The sequence below is a fragment of the Wyeomyia smithii genome, chromosome 2 (assembly GCF_029784165.1).
Source record: "Wyeomyia smithii strain HCP4-BCI-WySm-NY-G18 chromosome 2, ASM2978416v1, whole genome shotgun sequence".
NCBI classification, from domain to species: Eukaryota; Metazoa; Arthropoda; class Insecta; order Diptera; family Culicidae; genus Wyeomyia; species Wyeomyia smithii.
Window position 1 is genome coordinate 232131160 of NC_073695.1, and position 27641 is coordinate 232158800.

Sequence of the window (27641 nt, forward strand, 5' to 3'; positions counted from 1 at the left end):
AACTCAAATTTCTTCACAACTCAAGAACTAATCAAGTTAATGGAACCAAATTTGTCATGTGGAGGGTTTTGGGAGCAAAATATAGTTTAATGATGGTTCAACACCCCTCCCACTTCTGAATGGGAAGGCTCTTATACAAATCAAACACAAATTGCTATGGTGCACAGGAGCCAAAACTCGATTCCAGACGCTATTTTTAAAATTTAAGATGGAAACTTCTGGTTTCTAATATGGGTGTTTCCGGGAACAGAATGACGCCCAGAGGCCAGAAAATGTCTCCAAATGCTATTTTGAAATCCAAGTTCGCGATTTCCGGTTTCTGAAAACAGCGAAAGTTAACCAAATACCACCCCATATGGATATTTCCGAAATCGTAATGATGCACTGAAGGCACTGATCGATCAAAGACAACATTTTGAATTGTGGAATGGCAACTTCCAGTTTCTGGAAAACAGCCAAAATGGCTGATTTCTGATTCGTCATACATTTGCAGACCATAAACAAACTACAAGGCCAACCTTTTGATGTTTGCGGAATCAATTGAAAATGTTTAAAATTAATTGAATGAAGAAAAAAATGGGTAAGAAGTTTACCAGGTCATAGTAAAGCACGCATAGCACTTTGCGTGAAGCTCTTGCTTCCTATCTAACATGAACTCGGCGCTTGATGCTCGTCTTCGAATCGACACGCAACAGATGAAGAACTGCACCGCAATATCATTTGCTATCTCTTATCGTGTTTGGGCCTTTTCCACTAGCGAACTTTCTTTTTCCACTGAGTCAGTGCAGATCTACCCAGGAAAAAGAAACGACATTACGGTTTACGACGTGAGTAAGCAAGAGATACCAGATAGTTGTTCACGAGCTAAGCCCATACGGTCAAAACTAGGAGGGCTGGTGGAATAAAGAAATTCGCTGTACGATTGCCTAGAGCAAGGTGCGGCTCTGAGACATTGTTTGTTTGTCTGAATTACTCATGAGTGTTGTTAAGAAAAAAGTTAGAAAACTCAAGTACTCTCCCAAAAATACTGTAAATTGAATTCCAATTGGGAAGAAAATGTAATTGTTAAGTATATGTACTTGAGAGTGCAATGATAAAAATCTCCTACATATAGTGTTTAATTTGAGAATGAAAGTGTATTTATAATTTTCGAAACAATCTATATTAGAATTTCGCGCAGGATCGTAAATTAAAGAATAAAACAACATTCGTTGAATAAATACTTTATTCTTACTACTTACTGGCTAAAAGAAACAAGTGAGCCAAGCTAATTTTATTAATTTTACAGAGTGGTTTACGAGGCCTAAATTCATCTACAGCTCTCAATTCTAACATATTGATTGAATGATCCGATAGCATAAAAGAATTAATAACTATAAGGATTATAATAACGACTGATTTTCTAGACAAATTCTTATCCTTTTTCCATTTTTGTTTTGAAAAAAATACTATCGCAGGCAACTTACATTATATTTTCATTGCTGCACAATTCCAAAAGAGTAGGCAATCGTAGTTTGTTTATTTCTTCGGTGATTTCGGAAAAAATGGTGTTTAATCCGTGTATTCTTCGCAAACGTCGGCTTAATGAGTTGAACAATGTTCATTGAACATAGGGATAAATCCCCTTTTAACTCGGTAATGATCACAAATGCGACAAACTAATTGTTCAACGTCACACTGAGACACCAACCCATGGAACTATGAAATAAAAATATTTTTTAAAGTAATTCTTCATGCTCGTGGTTTTAACTAAATTTTCTTCGGTAAATGGAAATTCAGTACTATTTTCATTATAAATTTTAACACTGTCGTTTTGTTTCGATACAAGAATTTCAAATTGGAAAAAATAAAATATACAGCAACCGAAACACAGCTTGAAATAATATTGCATTTTTAATTAAAGTTATCAGAAACATATTCGTAATGATTAAGCTCATAGTCAGTTTTCCGATACACGCTGGCTCCATTTTTCAACCAAAGGCAATCACTATCGTCTCGTTGAACTAATTTCCAACTGTTAAATCTCATTTAAAATCCTATAATCCATATACGGGTCAAAAACTCCTAACGTGTTGTCGGATTGGCGAAGCTTCCAAGTTGTTGCTATAAATAAATACAAGAGAATGTTCACATCTGCCAAATGACAACGCAAAAAAAATTATATGTCATCGATAGGTGCTGATCCCCGGTAAGCTTATTCCCAGATTATCGTCGGAAGGTACGCAGCATTGACATTAACCGTTTAACAATCCCTTATCTTTGACTACGGATCCGATATCAATTGCTTATCTGTTCATTTCCATATACATAACCCCAGAATGCAATGCTGATATGCGACGGAATTCGCAATTCGAGCTGTGCGGAGTTCATTGAACACACACAAAGAAACTCATATCAATAATGGGGGCTCTCCTTTCCATCAAGGGGTGTCTCATATGCGGTCGGATTCCGAGCGAATACTGCCCTCGACTGCCGAAGGGTCAAATTCATTGTTTCGGGTAGTAAAATGAAAAACAGGACAGCAATTATGACCAGCGGTATACCGCAGGTCAGCAGAATACCTCCATAAATCGCATTATCGTTGAAATCCCACGTGAATGTAACCGAAAGGAACAGTACCTGGGCAGCGCTTTCGACTAGTTGAACGACGACAATCGATGCGGCTTTTTTGCTCGTGGGAAATGCCTCGGATTGGTGTACATCCGGCACGAGCGTTACTCCAGTGCAGGTTAGCAGAGCGTAGACCAGGAACAAACTTCCACCAACCTTTCTATCAACGCTGTCTACTGCTAGGTAAACGATTCCCATCGCAATCAGCATGGCCCCGCAAAGAAACGCGGACAACACTTGCTGGGGTTTCCGTCCGAATATGTCCACGGTGTACACGAATATTAAGCCCCCCAGCATTCGAATGCTCAAAATAACCGCCCCCCAAATGCTGTAATACGGCATGTCGTACAGAAAATCGACAACCGTCAACTGAACCTGATTGAGGGCCGCATTAAAAGACAAAACGGCAGCCAATTTGCCTAAGCAAAGCAGCAGCAACGGTCGCCAATTACCATCCGCTAGGATCGACCGTGATACGTGCGAATCTTCCTGCAGCATCACTTTGATGTCGATGTACGCCTCCCGGATTTCAATCGTTTCCACCGACTCCAGTCGGAGTTTCATTAGCGATCGGATTGCCTCAGCATCGCGACCCTTCTGCACCAGAAAAATCGGTGATTCGTACGTCATAAACTGTCCGATCAGAGTGGCTAGCAGAGTGACCATTATACCGATAATGCCGATGATTCTAGTCGATTCAAGATTTGTGTCCGTTAGTGCGAGCGGACTGACGGCACCGTGGGCGAGAATACCGAAAAATAGGACATGGTTGATGCAAGCAATGACCAGGCCACGAAATTCTTTGACAAGCACTTCGCCCCCGTGAATCAGCACCGCTAGGTAAGCCATTCCGTAGGCAAACCCGGCAAAGACTCGCGAGAAGGCAGCGGCAACCAAGTCCGTGGGAACAATCAACGACAGAATACTGGCGATGGCTAGCATCAGCAGGTAGATTCGCTAAAAGGTACACAGGAAAACATCAACGAAAGTTTACTTCAGAAATTGGGTTGAAAACTCACGGATAGAAATACTTTTTCGTAGCGAGCGATTAGAAAGGCACCAGTCACGGAACCTAGAACGGCCGCTATATAGAACAGATTGACGATCATTAGAAGTACGGAGTCTGACTCGCCGAGCGTCCATGTTTGGTAACGCAAATGGACGTTGAAAATACTAGATCCGACAAAAAAGCCACACATAATTAGCGTTGTAATACCTGTGAAATATGCGTTCCAATAGAAAATGAACATATTTAAAACTATATTTCAATATTACCACTCAGCAGAGTATTCGTCTGCATTTTATTTTTCTGACTTCTTTCGCACCACTCCGTACAACCTGCCATCTTTTTTTCGTTTTTTTTTTCGATTACTTCCGAAGTTTATGTCAAATGTGTGTCACCGGGAAACGTTACCGCCAGACTAATTTATGTTCAACTTGTCACCACGCTGTTCCATGGATGGCTGATTGCATATCGTAGATATCACTTTCGAAATCGATACTGATAGGTATGGTGGTAGTAGGGGTTTAGCAAACTTTGGTAATTAATTCTTGGTAATCTGGTTGGGACTCGCAGCTTAAGAGAGTGGAGGCACGTGACTCAGATACTTGGTGTTACTTTCACTTTACCTTACAAATAAAAAAAATGTCTCGTCAAACACAAACCGATTTATTTTTAATCGTTCAAATAGTTGTTTGGTTTACTGGTACCACTGAACACGATTTCTCCACGCTTAGAGAACTCCGTTCGCGTCTGACGAATCGTCATTTTGGTCGTCTCCGGTAGCCAACGGTAGAACAGCCCAGCTAGGAAGACCAGCGGAACTCCACAGAACAACATTACACCACCGTGGTACGCTCCGGATTTAAAATCCCAGAAAAACACTACCGAAACGATGATGAGCTGCAGAACGTTCTCCACCGTCTGTATCACCGCAATCGACGCCGCCTTTTTCTTCGTGTTGAAGGCTTCCGATGTGTACACATCCGGAACTATAGTAAGACCACTCGAGGCAACCACTTCGTACGCTAGCATAATCGCAATTCCCACGTCCGTGTTAATGTAATCAGCTATCAGATAGATCATACCCATCACTGTCAGAATCACACCACTGGCTGCCGATGACAGAATCATTGGTGCACGTCTTCCAAATCGATCAATTGTGAACAAAAACAGCATTCCCATGATCATACGTATTGTTAGAAGCAACACAGCAGACATACTGTACGTTTCCATACCGAACAGCTCATCCAGAATATACAAGCGAACAAGGTTAGAAGCCATATTGAATGACAGCACACTGGCTAGCTTGCAGAGTGACAGCAGCACTAATGGGCGCAGATTCCCATCCTGAAAGATCGACCGAGACGTTTCCTCATCCTCCTGAATCATTGTCTTCAGCTCGACATATTCGTTTCGTATTTCCCACGTTTCCGTCGACTCGTGGCGAAGTTTCATCATCGCTTGTATCGCTTCACCGTCCCGTCCACGCTGGATCAAGTAAACTGGAGACTCGTACGTCAAACATTGAGCCATTGCACCACCTAACACCACGTAGGCCAAACCAAGAATGCCAACAATTCGGTTGGGCTGCAGCTCATGTTCATAGGTGGCGGTAGGACTCAACGCGCCATGCGCCAAGATGCCCACCATGAGACAATAATTGACGGCGGACATATTCATACCACGAAGTTCCTTGATCGCTACTTCGCCTCCGTGAATCGGCACCACTAAGTAGGCCATGCCATGCGAAATGCCAAAAAGAACACGTGCGAACGCAACAGCTACGATGTGATCGGGAATGGCAACCAGAAGAACGCTGGCAACGAGGGCCAGCACCAGGTACACTTTCTACCGAATGCGAACAGAGTTAGACAAGTGTTGCGTTCAATTGGGTAGCGAGTAACTCACCGAAATAGGTTTCTTTTCGTGGCGTTCTACGAGGAAGTATCCTGCAAGAGAGCCTACGATAGCCGCCAGGTAGAAGGAGATGCTGGTAAGCATGATGGCGCTGTCCGACTGTCCGTGGGTCCATCTTTGATTGCGCAGATCCATGTTGAAAATGGTGGAACCGATCAGCATTCCGGTTGTCAGCAGTGTCATGATGCCTGGAAGATTAGAGTTAGAAAGAGTTGAGTATTGAACAGAGTAGATTGAACTAAACAAAAGCTTGAGTTTGAGCCAAACAATCGCACATTTCGTAGTTGCTCCTCTGTGAAAGTGACTCTGTAACCTTGAGATTACGAGCTCCTCTTCTAGATTAAACTAGACTAGAAAAATACAGAACAAATTAAACACAAGCAACAGAAAAATCACAGAAAAACACGGTAAAGCTGCAGAAAAGCCACGTAAAAGCAATTGAAACGCAATAGAAAAGCAACAGGAAAGAAAAAGAAAAGCAACATCAAAGTAGCACAAAAACAAGAGAGAAGCCGCAAAAAAGTAATAAAAAACCAATATAAAAGCGAAAAATTTATAGCTACAGAAAAGCAATAGAAAATCAAAAGGGAAGCGATAAAAGAGCAACAATAACACTGGTCAACACTGGTGTGGCCCTAAAGCTAGAACTATAAAAAATAAAGATTATAAAGTAACATAAAGCAACAGAAAAGCTACGAAGAGTAAAACAACACAAAAATAATAGACGAGCAAACAAACTTCAAAAAGAAAGAATCATAACAAAAACAGAAAAGTGACAAAAAACAACAAAAAGTAACAAAGTAACTGAAAAGCAATATAGCAGAAAGCAAAAAACCAAAAGAAACAATAGAAACAAAAGAAGAGCAGCAAAATAGCAATAAAAAGAAAGAAACACCAGAAAATCACTAAGGAAGCAATAAAAAACAACAACAAAAATGACAGAAAAGTAACAAATAGAAATCTTAAAAGTAACAGAAAGCAACAAAAAGCACCAAAAAAGTCACAGACCTATCATACAAATAACAGAAATTCAACAGAAAAAGGAACAGAGCAACCCTTAAACCAGTCACTTAAAAGTTAACTTAAAAGTAATATTAAAATAACACAAAAACAAATAAAACAAAAATTAAAGAAAGAGCAATAGAAGAGTTACACAAAAGAAACAAAAACAGCAAAGCTATATGAAAGCAGAAAAAATGCAACAGGGAAACAACAGAAAAGAAACTCAAGAGCAATAGTATAAGAACATAAAAAGCAACAGAAAACAACGAGGCAACATTGAAGTATAATAAACACGACAAAAAGCAACAAAACAGCAACATAAAAGAAACAACAGAAATGTGACAAAGAATCAGCAGAAAAGAAACAAAATAAACAACAAAAATATTACTAAAAAAACAATAGAGAAAACAAAAAATTAACAGAAAAGCAATAGAAACGTAACATAACATAAGAAACAACAAAGCAAAGGGGAGGATTAAAAAACACCAGAGAGCAATATGGAAGTAGAAGGAAAAAACATAAAACGCAACAGTAATGAAACAAACAATCATCCAAAAAGTAACAGTAAAGCAACAAAAAGTAATAAAAAAGTAACAAAAAAGCAACAGAAAAGCAATAGCTAAGCAACAAAAAAACAGAGAAGCAACATAACAACAACAGAAACCTCATAGTAATACAAAAAACACAGTAAATCTACAAAAAAATTGCGGAGAAAAAAACATTGGAACATCAAAAAGCTAAAAAACATGAAACCGAAAAACAAAAAGGGAGGCAACAGAAAAGCAACATGAAAGTGAGAGAAAAATAACAGACAGGCAACAGATAAAAAGAAAGCAACAGAAAACAATCGAATACACAACATAGAGCATAAAAAAGTAACCGACAGGAAATATATTCTACATAAAAACATAAAAACAGCAGAGAAGCAATAACAAAGCAACTGAAATAAAACATCAATACAACAAAAAGCAACAAGAGATAACAAGAGATAACAAAATAAAAACCATTTTAAAGCAACAGAAAAACATCATGAAAATAACATAGAAGTAACATGAAAACAACTGAATAAAAAATTACAAAAAATCAATAGAAGAGCATCAGACACCCAGTAGAAATGAAAGCAACAAGAAAGTAAACCCAGAAAATCAACGAAAAAGGCCAAAAGAGCAACAAAAAGCAAAAGAAAGTAAAACATGCAAGCAACCAAAAAGTAGTACAGAAACAATAGGAAAGCAACAAAAAAGTAAAACTAACAGAGCAACAGAAAAGCAATAAAAAGTAATAGCAGAAGGGCAACAGAAAAGTAACAAAAAAAAAACAATTGAAAAGAAACACAAAAACAACAAAAGAGTAACCAAACAGTATCAAAAAACCATAGAAATACAACAGGAAAGAAAAAAAGCAACAGAAAAGCATTAGAAAAGCAACAGAGAAGTAATTGAAAAGCAATAGAAAAACAACAGGAAAGCAAAATAAAAGCAACAAAAAAGTAACAGAACACCAACAAAAAGTATCTGAAAGGTAACAGAAAAGCAACAAAAAAGCATTAAAAGTAACAGAAAAACATTAAAAACCAACAGAAACGCAACTTAGAAAAAATATGAAAAAAAAACAAAAAATCAAGGAAACAGATATATAAAAAAGAAACAAGGAAGCAACAGAAATGCAATAAAAAATCAAGATAAAAACATCAGAAAAGCAGCAGAAAAAAAAACAAAAAAAAGGAACAAAAAAGCAAAAACAATACAAAAGGTAAGAAACCTAAGAACACCTTTATAATACAAAAACAACAGAAAACCAACGAAAGAGGAACAGAAGAATAAGAGAAAAGCAACACAAAAAACAATAAATCAACAGCAAAGCAATATGTCAGCGACAGAGAAGTAATATGCGACAACGAAGAAACGAAAAAGTAACACCAAAGCAATATGAGCCGTTGAGCGCAAAAGTGGTACATGTGCCATTAAGTAAATTTTTCAGGAGACACGATAAACGAAAATACTCAAATAGTAAATTATTTTCAACATAACTGCACTAAATCATTGCTGGAAAGGTTTCAAAATACGGTGCATAAAAGCATAACGAGTTCTGGTTGAGAAACTTACACAAACTTCAATGGAATAACATGTACCACTTTTGTTTGGAAAAATAATGACAACCCGAAAACGTTTAGAGCAAAACCACTTTTGCTCTCAACGGCTCATATGAAATCAACATAAAACCAACCAAAAAGTAATCGGGAGAGCATAAAAAAATAACAAATGTCAAAAAACAACAAAAAAATATAAACGGAACCAGAAAATTACAAAAAAGCATCAGAAAAGAAACATGTACGCAACATGATAGTAACATCAATGCAACAGATAAGTAACAGAATAAAAGAATGAAGAATAAATAGTAGACATTTAAAATCAAAGCAATAGTGAAGCAACCGAAGAAAAAAACATGAAAGCAACAGAGAAGAAACATAAAAGTATAATAAAAACAACAGATAAGCATCAGCACAATAATAAGAGACAACAGAAAAAAAGCATCTGTTGCATCATTAAAGTGTTATAAAATTAACTGAAAAGTAAAACCATTCAAGTAACAAAAAACTAACGAAAAAGTAACAGAAAAGCAACAAAAAAGCATCAAAAAAGTAACAAAAAAGACAAAAAAGAGCAGAAAAGCAACTTTAAAAATTAAACAACAGAAAATTAACGAAACAGAAAAAGAAAAAAGGAACAGACTAACAACAGAGAAGCATCATAAAAGTAACATAAAAACAACAGATAGGGTAACAGAAAAGATGCAAAAAAACAAAATAGCAACATAGAAGTAACAACAATACAACAGATAAAAAATATAAACGAAGCATAACAGTAATACAAAAACCAACAGAAAAGAAACAAAACAAAAACAGAAGAGTGAAAGAAAACTATCACTTAAGAAACAAAAAGGCAACATCGAAACAACAAACATAATAAAACCAGAACAGCTACAAAAAAAAAATAAAAACCAGAGAAGCAAAGAACAAATAACAAAGATGCAACAGAAAAAAATCATAAAAGAAACAGAAAGGTAACACATAAACAACAAATAAATAGAACTAGAAAAATGACAAAAATTAACCAAAATAAAACAAAAAAGAAATAGAAACAAAGAACGAAGAATGAATAGTAGAGAATAACAAAAAAAGCAACAGAAAAACATGATAGCTATAAAAAAGAAGCATGGAAACCAAAGCAACGGAACAGTAACAAGAGATAACAAAAAAAGAAACAAAAAAACAACAGGAATGCAACATTATTGTAACATCAAAGCAACAGAAAGGAAAATAAAATGCCGCAAAAATTATCAGAAATTTTTAAAAAATGCCACATGGAGGCAACCAAAAACTTTTATATATAGTAGAGAAGCGTTAATGAAAGAATTGAAGAGTAACAGAGAAACAATAGGAAAGCAACATAAATGTAACATAAAAACAAAAGAAGAGAAGCACCAAAAAACAGAAAAGAAACAAAAAAAGCAACAAAAAACCAAACGATAAGAAGCATAGAGAATAAATGTTACACAAAAACCAACAAAAGAACAAAAAATAGGAGAAGAGTAAAAAAAAGGACACAATAGAAACCAACAATTAACAGCAAAGCAACAACAACTGTAGAATAGCAATACATGAGATACAAAAAAGCAGAAGAAAAACAACAAAGACGAAATAGAAGAGATACATGAGAACAGCTGAAAAGCAACACAAGAGCAACAAAAAAAAGAAAAGCAACAAAAAGTAGCAAAAAAAAACAACAGAATCAATAAATAAAAGGTGAAGATTAACAATGAAAAACGAAATAGGTAAGGAGTAAAGAGTAAAGAGTAAAGAGTAAAGAGTAGAGAGTAAAGAGTAAAGAGTAAAGAGTAAAGAGTAAAGAGTAAAGAGTAAAGAGTAAAGAGTAAAGAGTAAAGAGTAAAGAGTAAAGAGTAAAGAGTAAAGAGTAAAGAGTAAAGAGTAAAGAGTAAAGAGTAAAGAGTAAAGAGTAAAGAGTAAAGAGTAAAGAGTAAAGAGTAAAGAGTAAAGAGTAAAGAGTAAAGAGTAAAGAGTAAAGAGTAAAGAGTAAAGAGTAAAGAGTAAAGAGTAAAGAGTAAAGAGTAAAGAGTAAAGAGTAAAGAGTAAAGAGTAAAGAGTAAAGAGTAAAGAGTAAAGAGTAAAGAGTAAAGAGTAAAGAGTAAAGAGTAAAGAGTAAAGAGTAAAGAGTAAAGAGTAAAGAGTAAAGAGTAAAGAGTAAAGAGTAAAGAGTAAAGAGTAAAGAGTAAAGAGTAAAGAGTAAAGAGTAAAGAGTAAAGAGTAAAGAGTAAAGAGTAAAGAGTAAAGAGTAAAGAGTAAAGAGTAAAGAGTAAAGAGTAAAGAGTAAAGAGTAAAGAGTAAAGAGTAAAGAGTAAAGAGTAAAGAGTAAAGAGTAAAGAACAGAGAAGGAATATCAATTTTATAAAAGGTCAATCGCCTTATACCTGTATGAAAAAAATATATTCTAGCTTTTCCCGAACACTGCATGAAAGCCAACAAGCACTTATTATCTGCGAGACCATGTTATCATTTCTAAAGAGTCCAAATTAAACTTAGTTATCTCGAAATACGTTTTATTTATACTCTTGTCTTGTGTAGAGTTTTAATTTAATACCAACACAAAACGTTTATTACATCGACACAGCAAACCTTCGACACTTTCGTTTTGTTACTCATAGCTACGCTCACAAAATACAGTTTGACTAACCTGCCGATAGTGTGTTGGACTGCGGTTTGTTCTTCTGGGTCATTTCAACCCATTCTCCACAGGTGACCATTATGATTCACTTGAGAATTTCGTTTCAGAAGTAATCGGAAGTAACTTGATTTTTTTTCTTTCCCTGTTTCAACAAACAAATGTTTCTCCTATCGTTTCGCGTAGCAAACTGAACGGGAAAAAGCAGCTCTAGTAGTCGACCTTGCGTGGTCCAGTGGAGTGGCAAATTGTTATCATTACCCAAAACGGGGTTTTCGATGCAGGGTGGCTAGCACAGGAAACAATAGATTGTCAGGTGGGTCATGATAACACAGTCATTGAATCATATCTTTGCCACTGATAAGCGGTAGAGCTGAGTGCGTTGATGCGTCATTAGAGTTTAGTTGGTCAGGTATTAGGCTTCAACAGAATGGAGTAATCATTGTTTTGACGAGACAAATGGTACGCTTATGAATGAAATATTTCAATTTCACTCTTTAATTGACAAAAGGGTAGCGGGCTTATATTGGTACTCTACAGTAAATTTCTGACAAAGTTTTTTTCGACATACTCTAAGGGCAATTGGAGTTCATTGAATGGAGTATAGCATGAGAATTTTTAACACCACAGTGCGAATTTGATTTACCACGAAGAACTCAATTTTCGTTCTTCCCTGCTAAGATTTGTTATTTGTGCATTAGCGAATGGGAAACAGTTTTGGAAAAATACATTGATTAGCAAACGAGTACTTTTAGACTACATTTCCAACCGATTCCTTCTGAAGGCACTAACGGGGTACACCGAAGTATCATGAGACTTCCCACTACAAGATTTTCCGTACATTGAGTCCCAGAAGCAATGCATCGATCAAGTGGTGAGATAAGTACTCAAACCAGTTAACCCGCCTGCGCTAACAGGCTGAGCAAATATTGGATGTTTCAATTCATGATAGCACTTTACTATGAAGAACGTATTCGCGGAAAGTGAACACTGATTCAACGTACAGTGTGTATGAAGCTCACTTATAGATACTGTAGTAGGCTCCAGATATGCTATACGGCTTCGTGCAATTTTCAAAATAATAGGGGAACAATGCACGGATTAAACACAAAATTTTCACGAAATCATTGAACAATAAGCTAAATATGCTTACGTACTCTTATGGAATCGTTTAGCATTGTATATTTAGTAAAATTAGCTAGATTTATCCTGAATTTTGTTAAACAAACCATTTTTCACAACGCTTCCATATCCATCTCAAAACTTGAATCACTGTTCAATTATTCATCTCACGATGCCCCCATACTCATCTCACTGTTAATCATGAATGAATCACATTATCATGAATGAACGTAGCCGCAGCACGTCGTAGTAGGTTACCTAGATATCCGCTGTAGTTGTTTACGTGCAAAAATGGTAACCTAGTTAACCACTGCAGTGCTCTCGATTTATATCAATTATGTCGGAATTATTCAACATTTGCAGTATGATTTTTTCGTATTAACAGAAACTGATTTGGCAACTCTTGATTTTCTTCAACGCAGTGAAAACAGATGAAAATACTTACAGTTGAAATTTAGGAATTGCAGAAATTCATCTCATATATTTCTGCTAATTCAAGCTTGTTTTAGGAAATTTTAAGTGAACATTCCAAAGATTAAAGTATTCTTAGTGTATCGAGTGATTTTGTTTAGTGATTAAAATAAAAAGTGGTCCGCCAGTGATGAAACAAACTTTGGTTGGCTGCTGAACGAGTCCCGTTGTAGCCGTATAGAACGATGCGCGGATTTTGTTTTCTGAGGTAGGTGATTGAATTAAATAAGTTTTCGAGTGCTGATGCCCGACTATAATATCAAATTTAGTGCATTTAAATGAGTTTTTGAGGATTATACCTAATGAGGAATCAAAAGTGACCTAAGAAGAATCCATTCCATGGATTAGCAGATTAGTTTAAAAAGAAAATATGCGTTTTCTCCTGTTTTCAATTGTGTTTACATGTTGAATGAGATGAATATACGGGCTGAGATGAATAATGGAGCAGTTCCCCTATTAAGATGAACTAGTCAACTAGCTTTGTTTCAAGATAATACCAAAATAAAGCGTCAAAAAAGTGAAGATCAAAACTATTCTCGACACCAAACATGAAGCTTTATTCACTATTCCGTGCAATTATTTAGTCGTATAACCTTTGTTTCGGATGATACAAACGACCAGCTTTTGACAAGTGCTGATAGGAATTGCACAACTGCGCAAAGGCTGCTTGGATCTTTTCCCATAATTTTTGCTCATTTTTGACGATTTGCCAGCGGTTCTCGATGGTTATTTAAGTCTGTTGACTGGGTTGGACGCTCTATGATGTCCGCGTGTCTTCCAATATCTGAGCATAGTGATACTGCGTCATTATTCTGTCGCGCCAATACAGCGGTTCAACTCCTTGGCCACGTAGAACCTTTTCTATCAGAACTCATCCAGTTGAACTTCGTTTCATCAGACCACAGCACATTTCGCCAATAACCAATCGAAATGGTCCTCTGTGAGAGCATAGAAACCTGTCAGATGATTTGATTACCGAGACCATGCTCCACAAGCCGTTTTGAAATTGTTCGGGAACCCACAAATAAGTTCAGCTCGTCTTTGATTTTTTTACAGTGCTGTGAAATAAGCTGCTTTTATTTCAATTCTTTAACTGAAATTCACAGATTGACATCTTATAGATTTAACAGTCAGAATAAACAAGTGATTCTATATTTCGTCGCAGCTTTCTTCGACATTACGCTAGAACATCTGCTTCTTGCATGAACTGTTAACTTTGGCTGTGTCAAACTTTGTTTGGCATGTTGTTATATAAATGCCAGTGCTAGTCGCCACCAGAAATCGTTCGAAATTTTTTATAATCGGCGATTTTAACGCTAAACATCGATCATGGAATAATTCTCAAAGTAATTCCAATGGCAAAATTTTATTCAATGATTGTTCTTCAGTATACTATTCTATTTTGTCTCCGAATAGTCCTACATGCTTTTCTTCTGTAAGAAACCCATCAACAATTGATTTGGTGCTAACAGATCAAAGTCATGTATGTAGTGATTTGATCACACATGCTGACTTTGATTCTGACCATCTTCCAATAACTTTTTCTTTATCACATGAATCAGTTTTAAACCCTGTGAGCTCTGTTTTTAATTATAACAAGGCTAATTGGGAAAGATACAAAACTCATATTGAGAGAAATTTCAATAATGAGCTTGATTTGCAAAACGAAGTGAATATTGATTCCACTTTGGAGACATTAAAATGTGCAATTGGTGATGCCAGGAATTATTCTGTTCCAATGGCTCAAGTGAAATTTGATTCACCAATAATTGACGAAAATCTTCAACTTCTGATTCGTTTGAAAAATGTCCGCAGACGTCAATATCAACGTTCTCGTGACCCTGTTTTTAAAACTATTCATGAAGATTTACAGAAACAGATTAAACATAGATTTACTCTTCTGAGAAATCAAAATTTTGAGACTAAAGTTGAAAAATTGAAACCATATTCAAAACCCTTTTGGAAGCTGTCGAAGATTCTTAAGAAACCTTCGAAGCCTATTCCAGTTTTAAAAGATGGTGAACGTTTCCTTGTATCCAATGAACAAAAGGCTCAAAGACTTGCTCGGCAGTTTGAGAGTGTTCATAACTCAAATTTGAATTTTGTGAGTCCAATTGAAAATGAAGTCACACGTCAATTTGATTTAATTTCTTTCCAGAATTTTTTACCCGCAGAAATAATTGAGACTAAATTGAATGAGATTAAATCAATTATTAAAAATTTCAAATTTCAAAAATATGAAAGCACCTGGTGACGATGGAATCTTTAATATACTAATCAAACATCTCTCTGAGAGCATAATGGAATTTTTAGTGAAAATTTTCAATTGCTGCTTCAAAATTGCATATTTTCCCAAATTATGGAAAAATGCAAAAATTACTCCAATTTTAAAGCCGGATTAGAATCCAGCTGAAGTTTCAAGCTATCGACCAATCAGTTTGCTTTCTTCAATAAGTAAACTGTTTGAGAGAATTATTCTTAACAAAATGATGTCACACATCAACGAAAATTCAATTTTTGCAAATGAACAGTTTGGATTTCGCCATGGGCATTCCACAACTCATCAATTGCTCAGAGTTACTAATATGATACGAGCCAACAAATCTGAAGGTTATTCCACTGGAGCTGCTCTTTTAGACATAGAAAAAGCATTCGACAGTGTTTGACATAAAGGTTTGATTGCGAAATTGCAAACATTTAATTTTCCAATTTTCCTAATCAAAATTTTGAAAAATTATCTTACTGATCGAACTCTGCAGGTTGTCTATCAGAATTCAAAATCTGATAGATTCCCTGTCAGAGCAGGTGTGCCTCAAGGTTCTGTCTTGGGCCCAGTCCTGTATAACATATTCACTTCAGATCTTCCTGATTTGCCTCCAGGATGCACAAAATCATTGTTCTGCGATGACACAAGCATTTCCGTAAAAAGAAAAAGCCTTCGTGTCATATGCAGTCGATTGCAGAAAAGTTTAGATATTTTTTCTTCCTACTTGCAAAAGTGGAAAATCTCTCCCAATGCTTCTAAAACTCAAATGATAATTTTTCCGCATAAGCCTAGGGCTCCTTTCCTCAAGCCAAACAATAATCACGTTGTCAAGATGAATGGGGTTATTTTAAGTTGGTCTGACAAGGTTATGTACTTGGGACTAAATTACGATAAAAAACTTTCAAAGAGCACATTGAGAGTATACAAGCCAAGTGCATCAAATATACGAGATGTTTTATCCTCTCATTAACAGGAATTCTAAACTTTGTTTAAAGAACAATCTTTTGATTTACAAACAAATTTTCAGACCAGCAATGCTTTATGCTGTAACGATCTGGTCAAGTTGCTGTTCAACAAGGAAAAAAATGCTCCAAAGGATTCAGAATAAAATTTGAAGCGTCCTCCTTGGTTTGATACACTGGAGTTATATAGACTTACTGGTGTTGAACCATTAGAAGCTATGTCAAATAAAATTATTAACAATTTTCGACAAAAATCGTTGCAATCCTCGATTGCTACGATAAGCTCTTTATAGCCAATAAGTAAGCAATTAAGTTAGTTGTAAGTTTACTTCTTCTTTTCTGACAAGTAGGTTCAAATCCCTACGAATGATAAGTCCTGATTGCGAAAGCAAACAAATCCTAGCAATTAACATTACAAATTTCTAACAGTGTTGAGAAGTCACCATTTGTGATTGGACACACATACTCATTATTTACTAATATTTATCATAAATACTTAAGCTACTAACAAATCCTCTTCTTAAAAAAAAGAAGAGTAAGCGTCCCATTTTTTCGGTAGACTTATTCTCGAGTAAATGTCGTTTTAGATGGAAAAAAAACAAGAGCTCAACATTTGTTTTCAGTACAATGTGCACTTTCAAAGAATAAGATAAGTTTTGTAAGTATTTAAAATGCAATATTACCGCTGTGAAGAATTTATGATTGGTAGGCAAAAAGTTGACGTTTATAGGCCCCTGCAAACAACCTATTAAACTCGTGGGGGGAAAAGAGATAGAATGTTCAGTGTTACCAGTGTTACCAGCGTTACTCTGGATGACACGGCACCACTCTAGTTATATACAGTGTATACATTTCGGATGTCTGCTTGTTGGATGGCGCTTACACGCAGCGTTGCCAACCCTCCAGTTTTTTCTGAATATCTCCGGTTTTTTTTTTTGTCACGCCAGCGAAACAGCTAAAGGTAAAATATCTCCAGTTTTAAAAAAAATGGTCCAGTTTTATCCAGTTTTCAATTCGTCACCTTATTTATTGAATTTATTCCCCTCAAAAGTATGGTCTTTTCAATATTTCGTGCATTCATGCCCTTCAGTTTTCTGGTATCGAATTCCAGTCGAATTTTCAAAATTTCGAGTACACCCAACTTTATACATAGTGACTGTAATCTACATCACTAAAAATCAAAATAGCAATGCATTGTCTCTTCCATTTTTTTTGTTAGCATGAAATAACGGTGCAATATATGTATATAATTGTTATTTACGCAACATTTTTGAACCGAAAATCAAACAAATTTCCGCAGAAGCCTCAAATTTTTATATCCAGTTTTCACCAGTTTTTTTATTTAAACTCTTTCAGTTATTCTTGAAAAAAGGTCGGCATCGCTGCTCACACGCGTTTTCTTGAACGCGCCATGTACTGAAGTCACAACCTGGGAGGGAGAAACGAATACTACACTCAAAACAGAGAATACGGACCTGCGTCCTTTTTTGATAGCGTGTAGCAATCTTCTTGTTGTAACGCATGCATGACTCAAACGAAGTTTTTATTAACATCAGGAATGCTGAATGTGCAAATTCATCTATAAAACACCGTTGTATAAAAGTTTCTTCAGAGTTTTGAGTTTACATATATTTGCGCAGACTTTCTGAAAATGTATACAGGGGTGTAACCTTTGAGGCAGGTTTTTCAGGGTTTCGTGCAATATCAAAAATTTTACAATCCTACATCTCACTATTTTGTGAAACGAGAATCAACATTCGGCCGTGATGAATTGTGTTCGAAATAGTAACCAAAGCCTTAAATTCAGAAAAAAACGCATGTTTAACAATTGAAGTTCGCTAACATCATTACTACTTAAAGCTTATGAAATTTATTATTTTACGTAAAAATAAGCCAAAAATAAAATAACGACAATGAATAAGAAAACTGTTTGCGAACTGTTTTTATCAAGCAAAGCGATACCGTTCAGTTATAACAGTACTCTTTACAAAAAAGCGCTTTTTTTCTCTTGGTTCAAATTGACAGTCTGTGACAGCTCATTCTGGTTCATTTTGACACTCACACAGCTTCGTATCCGTTTCTCCCTCCCAGGTCACAACCACTCGGCTTGAATGTAAGCCGACCAGGGATACCAAATGTGCAAAATTGTCTGCAAAACGCAGATTTTTGGAGTCATTTGCAGTTTCCCCGCGGTTTCTGCAGATTTTTATCAGAGTCTCCTTATTTCTCGCAGATTTTCTTAAAATGTGTGCAGTTTTTTACAGACTTCTGCCTGCGCGAGCGAAATTTTTCCGGAACACGGGTAGATGTTTTCAGATTTCAAGCACATTTTTCCGGTTTTACGAGCAGTTGCAGACCTTTTTTCAAAAATATCTGGCATCTCTGAAGCCGACGCACAGTCCAATAAGGCAAAAAGTGGAATTTAATTTCGTTGCGCCTTTCACCTTCATCCTAGCTTAGTAGTGTCTTCGGAACAATTGTTTGGATGAATGACCCGCATAATCACAAATCGTCAAAAAGTATGAAAAGTTTACCTATTATCTGTAAAGTACTGAGTATTATCTGTAAAAGTTACTTTAAAGTTAATTTTTTGCACTTAACTTTTGTTAGCTATATTATACAAGAAAACTTTGTTCTGAAGAAGCATTTGAGCATACAAAACATAAGTTCTTGTTCAAAACCACACATCTCCAGGACTTTTCCTTACAAAGTTATAGCACATATCAGCATATTTTTTCGATAACTTTTTTTTTCTTTTTATTATTCTCGTTTATTTTCCGTCGGTCTAGTTCCGCCACTGTTGTGGCCAATCACTGACGCCCAGGGAGGCGACTCCACACCCAGGACCCTAACTCACGACCCGTTTATTAACGGACCGGCGCCAACGGCTTTACTTCCTCATGCGATGGAAGGCGTGATCCCAGAGATTTTTCGCCTCAGAAAATCTCCCGGTGTCGGCTAGGTTTGAATCTAGACCAGTTGGGTTGGTTGTGAGTGGCTCACGCCACCTCACAACCATCGACACCTATGTCGGCGGTGGGATTCGAACCCAGGCGTCGAGCGTGGTTGACGGAGACGTTACCAACCACACTAGGCCCCCGCTCTTTCGATAACTTTAACAACGTATAAAATAAAGATTAGATGGATTGGGACAGATGGAACTTATAACAGTTCTGAGCACTTGAGCTAAACTTCGATAAAAACTATTAACATCATGATTCTGCTTGCCCCTTTTTACTTTATACGTTCATGAAGTTATCGAAAAAATAAGCTAGAACATGGTATAACTTTGTTAGGAAAAGTCCTGGAGAAGTGTGGCCTTCAACAAAAACTTGTGTTTTGTACGCCAAAATGCTTCTTTAGAACAACGTTTTCTTGTAAAATGTAGCTAACAAAAGTTAGGTGCAAAAAATTAACTTTTAAGTACTTCTACAATAAATACTCTATAACTCTGCACTCAATGAATATAGGAATTTTGTTTGTTCAGCAAAGATTCTAATTTTTGCACGTTCTAAAACTTTGACGAATAAACCATTCCTCTATCTCTTAACACAAAAAGTTAGTGTTTTTGATATATGGTAACCCACTGTAACAAATGCTCGCCGTACTCTAATATGGGTGGATTCCAAACAAAATTATTAGCCAACCAGAAATCTTCTGAGCAACTTTGCTGAAAATCGCAACTCTCTAAATGATGGTATTATTGAGCTAAACCTTCGGAACGCTCAAAACTACATGCACACTAGCACTGCGTTATGGCTTAATACCGAACTATACTCTCCTTCAATCATAAGCCCTTGATCTCCTGAGCAACTTTGCTGAAAATTACAATTCTCTAGGTTTCCAGAATCAAAAGATAGAGTTACATAAATCTGCCTATTGTAGGTGCTGCTAAACTTTTTTGGGTGTTGCAATATTCGAACTGGGTGTTGCAACACTCAGTAAACTTTAAACTTTAGGATGGGTAGTGTATCTACATATTTGCACTCGACTTTGTTGCAGACTAAATCGATTTTACCAAAGTTCTAGTTCTATAACGAATTCAGCTAAAACAATATAAAATTGACACGCCGTCCTTTTCAGGACAAACAAGTCGATTTTTTCTTTCAAACATTGTAGTCTAAAGAAACACTACTCAATATGTTTTGAAAAATTTTTAACTTTCAATAGATATGATTGTATTAGCCCTATTTGTTTTTAATTAATTCCGAAGTTCGTGCCACATGTGTCACCGGGTAATGTTACCAACCGACTAATTCATGTCTACCTTGTCAACGCGCTGTTCTGCGAAGGCTCAATTACATATCGTGGATAAAAAATCACAGGAGGGTTGTGTGCAAAGCCACGACCGCAAGGTTGAAGTAGAATACATTTACAAGAAAGATAACCCGGCTGCTTGCGTGTCAGTCATTTCTAAATCGGATTTGTTTCGTATATACCGCTTGTTAAGCACAGTATCAACAAATCGTAATAAACATCATACTGCTGTGCATTTGCAGCAGCATTAAACCTCAGTTGCAGTTTATTAATAACCATATATTATGCTCTTCCAAATACATTTAGTAGCCTTGAAAAAGGGCGATTGCTGCAATTGCAACTTTCATTCAACTATTGCATAAATGCTTCATGGTCAGGATATACCAGCTGCAACTACTACGCTATCCATAGCCATGCAACAGTTGTGGCCGCTATACGCTACCATTGGTATCCGCTGCCCCTGCATCAGCTGGCCTAGCTGCTATCGTTGCTGAGATCCGCTGCAACTGGTGCGCTATCCATTGCTATGCACAGTGGGGAATCGCTGGCCATCAGCAAAAAAATTTTTTTTTTCGTTTGCTGTTTCATGATATTTTTCCTTTATTGCTATAACATTCAAGTGTCTAAATCCAAAATTTGGGCGCAATATCATGAAATCTGAATTTTTATGACTTTTCAAAGCTTGGCGAACTGACGTTTTTTGTCTTTTTTTTTTTTTTTGAAAAAAGTACATTACTTTGAAACGCTCTGTAGCTTTAAGGATAGCTTGGATTTTTTTGACGTCAAAGGAAAAGTTGTTGTAAAAATTGTGCAAAACAAACCCTTTTCATTAGATATTGTAAAATTTGGTTATAGTAGGCCTGACACTAAAAAAAAATTTAAAAAAAACCTGATTTTTGGTAGAAAAGTAGCTTAAAAGTTTAGTTGCCGCAGTTTGCCACGGTTGTGACTACATTCAAAATTTAGGTAAAACAAAGAACAGTCGTCGCACTCCGCATCTTTTCGTATTCATTTAGAACGTTGTGTCATTCCAGTGTCTTGGTTTTCAAATTCATAAATTTGTTGAATTTTATTATGGAGCCTTCAATTTCAGCGGCACCACCTAATTCACTGTCTAGTAAGTTGTCAAGTCATGGTGTTATACATGTGTTTAAATGTCCTCTTTCAACTATAGAACCCTGATTAGGAAGATAACATATATATGAAACAATGAAACATCGAAAATCACTAGAAGAAATGAAAATTGCAGCGAAAGACATTTTTCTTGCTGATAAGTATGATGAATTTCAAATTTTCTGGAAACAATTCAACACAAGATTCAAGCGATCACAGCGGAAGATGATGATGATGATGACTTTTTCAATTTGTAATTAGTTTGTATAACTTATGTTGTTTTAGTTTATTTGAAAAAATATATATATTTAAAATTTATTTAGTTCGATGGGTCGTCTATAAATAACGTTTCTTTTAATGGGGAAGACGCCCGGTGGCACTACTTGTGGTCAGAGATCATATAATTCTATAAAAAGGAAGAAAGTGCCAAAAAATATTAAAAATTGGGTTTCGTGCTTTATGGACGGCCCCAAACAAAAAATGGATGCCAAATTCGTATTCAGCGCCCCAAAATTATGTGAATACCAAGTTTTTGTCGCATTTATCGAAACTTTTTTTGCTTTGCCAGCCTTTGTATGGAGTCGCCCCACTGTGCTATGCCACAGCTGTGGCCGCTATCCACTTTTGCTGGTATCCACTGCACTGCTAGTGCTGCTGCTAAGGATGGACGACTACTGTTGTCGCTTTCTAGAACTTTTATGAGCGGCTTCGGCTGAAACAGGCTCTTATATAGGCCAAATAGCATATTCTAAACTGCAAGGTATATGATTATGTCGACCGTGCTTGGGAAGCAATCTTATAACGACCAATCAGAGGTCTAATTTTCCGTTTTGACAAGGCTTAACTATTTTCAATAGTACAATAGTTTGAATAATAAAATTACAATTATCTTCATTTTGGAAGAATCTTAGAAGATTTTCCAATGTATTGCTGCAAGAACGAAGGAAATCCATCGAATACTAACCGATTTATTAGCATTTGAAATTGAACATATTTTTCACTTTTTTCGGTTTTAGATTTTCATTTCACATCCCTATGTAGCCGAACTTCCTGAGAGAAGTATTCTACTTCAAAAGTTCGAAATCGATACTGATAAGCGATGGCAAACAAACGAATCAATTATTTGTTATCTGCTTGGAGCTTACAGCTGATGTGTAAGACTTTCACTTTCCCATCCAGAACGGCCTAATAAATACAACACAATTTATTTTTAATCGTTCAAGTTGTTCGGTTTTCTCATACCACTTAATACAACTTCATCGTGCTTGGAGAACTCCGTTCGCGTCTGCCTAATTGTCTTCTTGGTGGTCTCTGGCAGCCAACGGTAGAACAGCCCAGCTAGGATCACCAGCGGGACTCCACAGAACAACATTACAGCACCGTGGTATGCTCCGGACTTGAAATCCCAGAAAAACACCACCGAAACAATGATTAGCTGCTGAATGTTCTCCACCGTTTGTATCACCGCAATCGACGCTGCCTTTTTCTTCGTGTTGAAGGCTTCCGATGTGTACACATCCGGAACAATAGTCTGACCAGTCGATGCGACCACTTCGTACGTTAGCATAATCGCAATGCCCACGTCCCTGTTGACGTGATCAGCTATCAGATAGACCATTCCCATCACTACCAAAATCACGCCACTGGTTGCCGATGACAGAACCATTGGTGCGCGTCTTCCAAATCGATCAATTGTGAACAATAACAGCATTGCCATAAGAGCACGAATCGTAAAAATAGATAAAGCAGACATACTGTACATATTTGTACCGAACAGCTCATCCAGAATATACAATCGAACGAGATTAACGGCCATATTGAATGACTGCTCGTGATAATCGTTTCGAATATCCCAAGTTTCCGTCGACTCGAGGCGAAGTTCCATCATCACTTGTATCACTTCATCATCTCTTCCACGCTGAATCAGATAAACCGGAGACTCATAGGTCAAACATTGAGCCAATGCACCACCAAACACAATGTAGGGGTAAACAGGATAAGACCGCCCTGCGTGGTAAGACCGCCCACCGTAGTTTTACTACCAAGTTATAAAATAATTGAAAAATTTCTTTAACGTGTCTATTACAGTATAATGACATAACATTTTGCACGTTTTTCTGTTTTGATAGTGCGCGAACGGTCGCAGAAATAATCAAAAACAACCTTTCAGCTGGCAACCAGTCAATGCGCTATTGTTTTGCGGCAACGGGACTTAAGGTTTTTCAGTCAAAAAATCAATTGTTTTGTTCGTGAATATACGTTAAATCGCTTGCCTGAATCTATATTCTTTCGGAAATATCGAAGGCCGTGAGTAATCTTGTAATTTTGACTACTTTTTCGTTCAAATATGAAACTGTTCCACTGGGGGTAAAGTCGCCCACTATACAAGGGGTAAAACCGCCACGTATACAACTGCTTGTTGTTTTACTTGAAGACCCAAATGCCTCGACACTACAAAGGGTATATTTACAGGATCAGTAAAGCAACTTCAAGCCACATAAGACATCGATGTTAATCGACCATTTCGGATTTGGTTGGAGCTTTTCTAGTAATATATTTTAACAAGATTTATTTTTGAAAAAAGTAAACCTGTTTGAAAATGGTGTTAATGAACCAAAATAATTTTAGAGCCAGGACGGTTTGTTTGATTGGTATGACGACTTCAGCAGAATTGAATATAGTAGTTTTTTACTTCCGAAAAAGTACACACTTCCGAAAAAGTACACACAAAATTTAAAGAAAAGATATAAAAATAGAATTAAATATATGTAAATATATATATATATATATATATATATATATATATATATATATATATATATATATATATATATATATATATATATATATATATATATATATATATATATATATATATATATATATATATATATATATATATATATATATATATCACATTTATTTAAAAAAACATGTTTTTGTCCGTAAAATCTACGAAAGGTAAGCTAAAATTTTATGGTTGTTGGATCATGGAGTTATAGAAATAATTATAACTCAAATTTTGTGAAGAAAATTTGTTTTGGACGGTTTGTGTATAGAGTCGTTGGTAATTTTGTTCTTCAAAAAAAAAAGAGCATAGCAAATTGAAAATATAAATAAAATAAATAATAATTATTAGTATTTTTCTATACATAATAATTCTTCAAAAGAATCATACAGACAGATTTGATGAGTTTTAATTTTTAGCTTAAAGATAGGTATATTATGTATTCAATATCTTGAAAAACCCCAATTCTGAAAAATCTATTTATTTTGAAAACCAAAAAAGTTACCTAAACATTGATTTGAACCTGAATAATCAGAAAACAAAATAAGTTAAAACTTAGAAAAAAAAATTTTTTTCAGATTTTTCACAGTGTATATTTTATTTAAAAAGAAAAAAAAACTACCATCTACAACTTTGTCAGAGACACTATACCGATAAAATCAACCGTTTCTGCCCTAAAAATATTGTTTATCCTCAAAAAATGGTGGGCGATCTTACCCCGCATGAAAAAGATCTGCACATTTTCAATGAATTTTAAAAATTTAAAAAAAATCTGGAAAATAAACAAGAATATTTCAGTTCTTATTTTTTAAATGCGGGTATCGAATAGAAGAACCTTTTAGCGAAGAAAAAATGATATTGCAGCCGCTACTTTTTTTTCTATAAACAGAATTGCTTAAGGGGGCGGTCTTACCCCGCTTACCCCTACGTCAAACCAAGAATGCCAACAACTCGGTTGGGCTGTAACTCAAGACCATAGGTGGCCATGGGGCTTAACACGCCATGCGACAACACGCCTAGTATGAGACCGTAATGAACGGATGCCATGTTCAAACCTCGAAGCTCTTTAATGGATACCTCGCCTCCGTGATTCGGCGCCACTAAGTAGACCATGCCATAGGAAAGACCAAAGAGCACTCGTGCAAATCCGACAGCTACAATGTCATCCCAGAAGGACGCTGGCAATGAGGGCCAGCCCCAGGTACACGTTCTGCCAAACGCAAAGGGTTGGTAAATGTTTCGTTCATTTGGGTAGCAAATAACTCACCGAACTTGGTTTCTTCTCATAGCGTTCCACAAGGAAGTATCCTGCGACGGAGCCCACTATAGCCGCTAGGTAGAAAGCAATGCTAATAAGCAGTATAGTGCTGTCCGACTGTCCGTGAGTCCATCTTTGGTTGAGTAGATCCATGTTGAAAATGGTGGAACCGACCAACATGCCGGTAGTCATTAACGTCGTAATGGCTGGAAGTGTTTAGGAAAGTGCAAGAGTAAAATAGGTTAGACTGGACTAAAACTAGACTAAAGACCACACTCGCATAGCAAACAAATTGATAACCTAAATGAAAGTGAAAATGGAAAGGATTGAAAAATAATAAAAATATACTGCCCTAGGTTGCACGAAATAATGACGTATTTTGTTTTGCTTTGTTATCTCGGAAAACGTTCTTCTCCACACAATGCTACATACAGTCATCCCAGTATTAGGCCAACCAGTATTTGGGACCAATACACTTCGTATTGGTTTCAAACGTATGCCAATAACTTGTAATAATCAAATTTAAGTTTAGTGAACGTTGTTCACGTTCACTAAACATAAATTTGACTATTAAAAGTTATTGGAATATGTTAGAAACCAATACAAAGTGTAGACTGGCCCATGATACTGGTTGGCCCATAATACTGGGATGACTGTAGTAGAAATTTCAATTGCAACCTAACACAAACGATTTTGGGTGGTACACAAATTACGTAACGAAACTACTCGATTTTTGACAACCTCCCAGATTTGTAATGCACCGGTCAAATGTACACGGAAAACAAAATCTACCCAACCGGTGGGTACAAACAACCTGAAATGATGTAAACATTATACAACTTACGTGTTGGGTAATTTTGCAATGCGAACGCTGAGTCATTTCAACTTGATAGATTTTTAACATGCTCTTACTCAATGGCGGTGTTTTGATAAAAAGCGTAGTTTGAACCCAACATTGGATGAAAAATCAAACTGGTTGAAAAATTGAAAATCCGAGTGATGAGATTGATTTCGTGAAAGTGGCAAATATTAGTAAAAATTGGTAGTTTTGGCACTGAGTTGGTGATTTTAAGTGACGAACGGTTTATGTGCATCTGTTTGTTAATAATAGCCGTCAATTAAAAACAAGATTAACAATGAATAGTGAGAATGGAGCTGAAGCGGAGGCGCTAACAGAGAAAATTGATGAAGCCAGTGATCCCAAATTGGAAGGTACTTGAATAAATACTAAGATAGATTTTGTAAATTGTTTTTCAATTATTTTCTATTTCCAAATAATGTTAAATCAATCGAATGAAACTACCCAAGATAAAGTTTAAAAGAGTGAACTCAACGTTGAGTATTTTTGACGTATTATTACACTGAGTGCTATACACCTACTATTAAAATAATTTACAATTACTCAAAATTGGCTTCCTGCACGGAACGACTCCGTTGAGTGAAATCGACATGAATTTTGGTACTTTTCGTTTTCCGTGTACCTACTGCTTGTTACTCTTCATGCGTCACGTAATTTGTGTACGTAATTTATGACACCCTAAAAATTGAACACGGCAATCTAATCTCACTTTATTTCGTCACTCGAAGCTTCTTCCACAAATCAAAGATTAACTAACCTGCCGATAGTGTGTTGGTTTGTGGTTTATGCTTCTGGAGCATTGCAAACCACTCTGCACAGGTAACCATGATGATTTATCTGGGAACTTCTATTAAATTACTTAGTTTCCTCGCCCTAATTTAACAACAAGTGCTTCCCGTATCGATCCGCGTTGTAAACTGAACGGAAAAGGGCAGCTTTTTGTAGTGGACCTGACCTCGTCGTAAGGTAAATTTTTTTCATTCCCCAGAACCGGTTTTTTTGGAGCATGAATTGATTAGCTAGGACAGGAAACAATAGATTATCAGTTGCGACGATAACACCATGTCGAATCATAGCTTTGCAAGTGATAAGCGGTAGAGATAGGCGCGATAATGCGTCACTGCAGTTTTTGAAGTAGAATACTTCTCTCAGGAAGTTCGGCTACATAGGGATGTGAAATGAAAATCTAAAACCGAAAAAAGTGAAAAATATGTCCAATTTCAAATGCTAATAAATCGGTTAGTATTCGATGGATTTCCTTCGTTCTTGCAGCA

The 27641-nt window shown here is 36.3% G+C and overlaps 3 protein-coding genes and 1 pseudogene across 3 annotated transcripts in view; 1 reads left to right on the forward strand and 3 right to left on the reverse strand.

The window, feature by feature from the left end:
* Positions 1-1266: 1266 nt before the first annotated feature.
* On the reverse strand, positions 1267-4111 carry LOC129725239 (uncharacterized). Its single transcript, XM_055680799.1, has 3 exons — positions 3886-4111; positions 3630-3826; positions 1267-3567 (listed from the first exon to the last, which is right to left on the reverse strand). The coding sequence occupies exons 1-3, from the start codon at positions 3953-3955 to the stop codon at positions 2395-2397; spliced, it is 1440 nt and encodes a 479-aa protein (XP_055536774.1). The 5' UTR covers positions 3956-4111; the 3' UTR covers positions 1267-2394.
* Positions 4112-4263: 152 nt separating this feature from the next.
* LOC129725238 (uncharacterized) lies at positions 4264-11512 on the reverse strand. The gene is made up of 3 exons (XM_055680797.1): positions 11284-11512; positions 5522-5718; positions 4264-5461 (listed from the first exon to the last, which is right to left on the reverse strand). The coding sequence occupies exons 1-3, from the start codon at positions 11351-11353 to the stop codon at positions 4286-4288; spliced, it is 1443 nt and encodes a 480-aa protein (XP_055536772.1). The 5' UTR covers positions 11354-11512; the 3' UTR covers positions 4264-4285.
* Positions 11513-11561: 49 nt separating this feature from the next.
* LOC129725240 (uncharacterized) overlaps positions 11562-27641 on the forward strand; it is a 29816-nt gene continuing 13736 nt past the window's right edge. Inside the window, exon 1 of the mRNA XM_055680801.1 lies at positions 11562-11587. The gene's annotated coding sequence lies outside the window, so the exon portion shown is untranslated. The remainder of the gene's footprint in view (positions 11588-27641) is intronic.
* LOC129725241 (uncharacterized) lies at positions 22570-27194 on the reverse strand (annotated as a pseudogene).

What these genes read in the sequence shown, in the direction of transcription:
- LOC129725238 (XM_055680797.1), bottom strand. Translation starts at nt 11,353, where the DNA reads ATGGTCACCTGTGGAGAATGGGTTGAAATGACCCAGAAGAACAAACCG. An exon ending in GTCCAACACACTATCGGCAG is followed by an intron (nt 5,719 to 11,283) that starts GTTAGTCAAACT and finishes CTAATCTTCCAG; the next exon opens with GCATCATGACACTGCTGACA. An exon ending in ACGAAAAGAAACCTATTTCG is followed by an intron (nt 5,462 to 5,521) that starts GTGAGTTACTCG and finishes CGCATTCGGTAG; the next exon opens with AAAGTGTACCTGGTGCTGGC.
- LOC129725239 (XM_055680799.1), bottom strand. Translation starts at nt 3,955, where the DNA reads ATGGCAGGTTGTACGGAGTGGTGCGAAAGAAGTCAGAAAAATAAAATG. An exon ending in GACGAATACTCTGCTGAGTG is followed by an intron (nt 3,827 to 3,885) that starts GTAATATTGAAA and finishes CATATTTCACAG; the next exon opens with GTATTACAACGCTAATTATG. An exon ending in ACGAAAAAGTATTTCTATCC is followed by an intron (nt 3,568 to 3,629) that starts GTGAGTTTTCAA and finishes TGTACCTTTTAG; the next exon opens with CGAATCTACCTGCTGATGCT.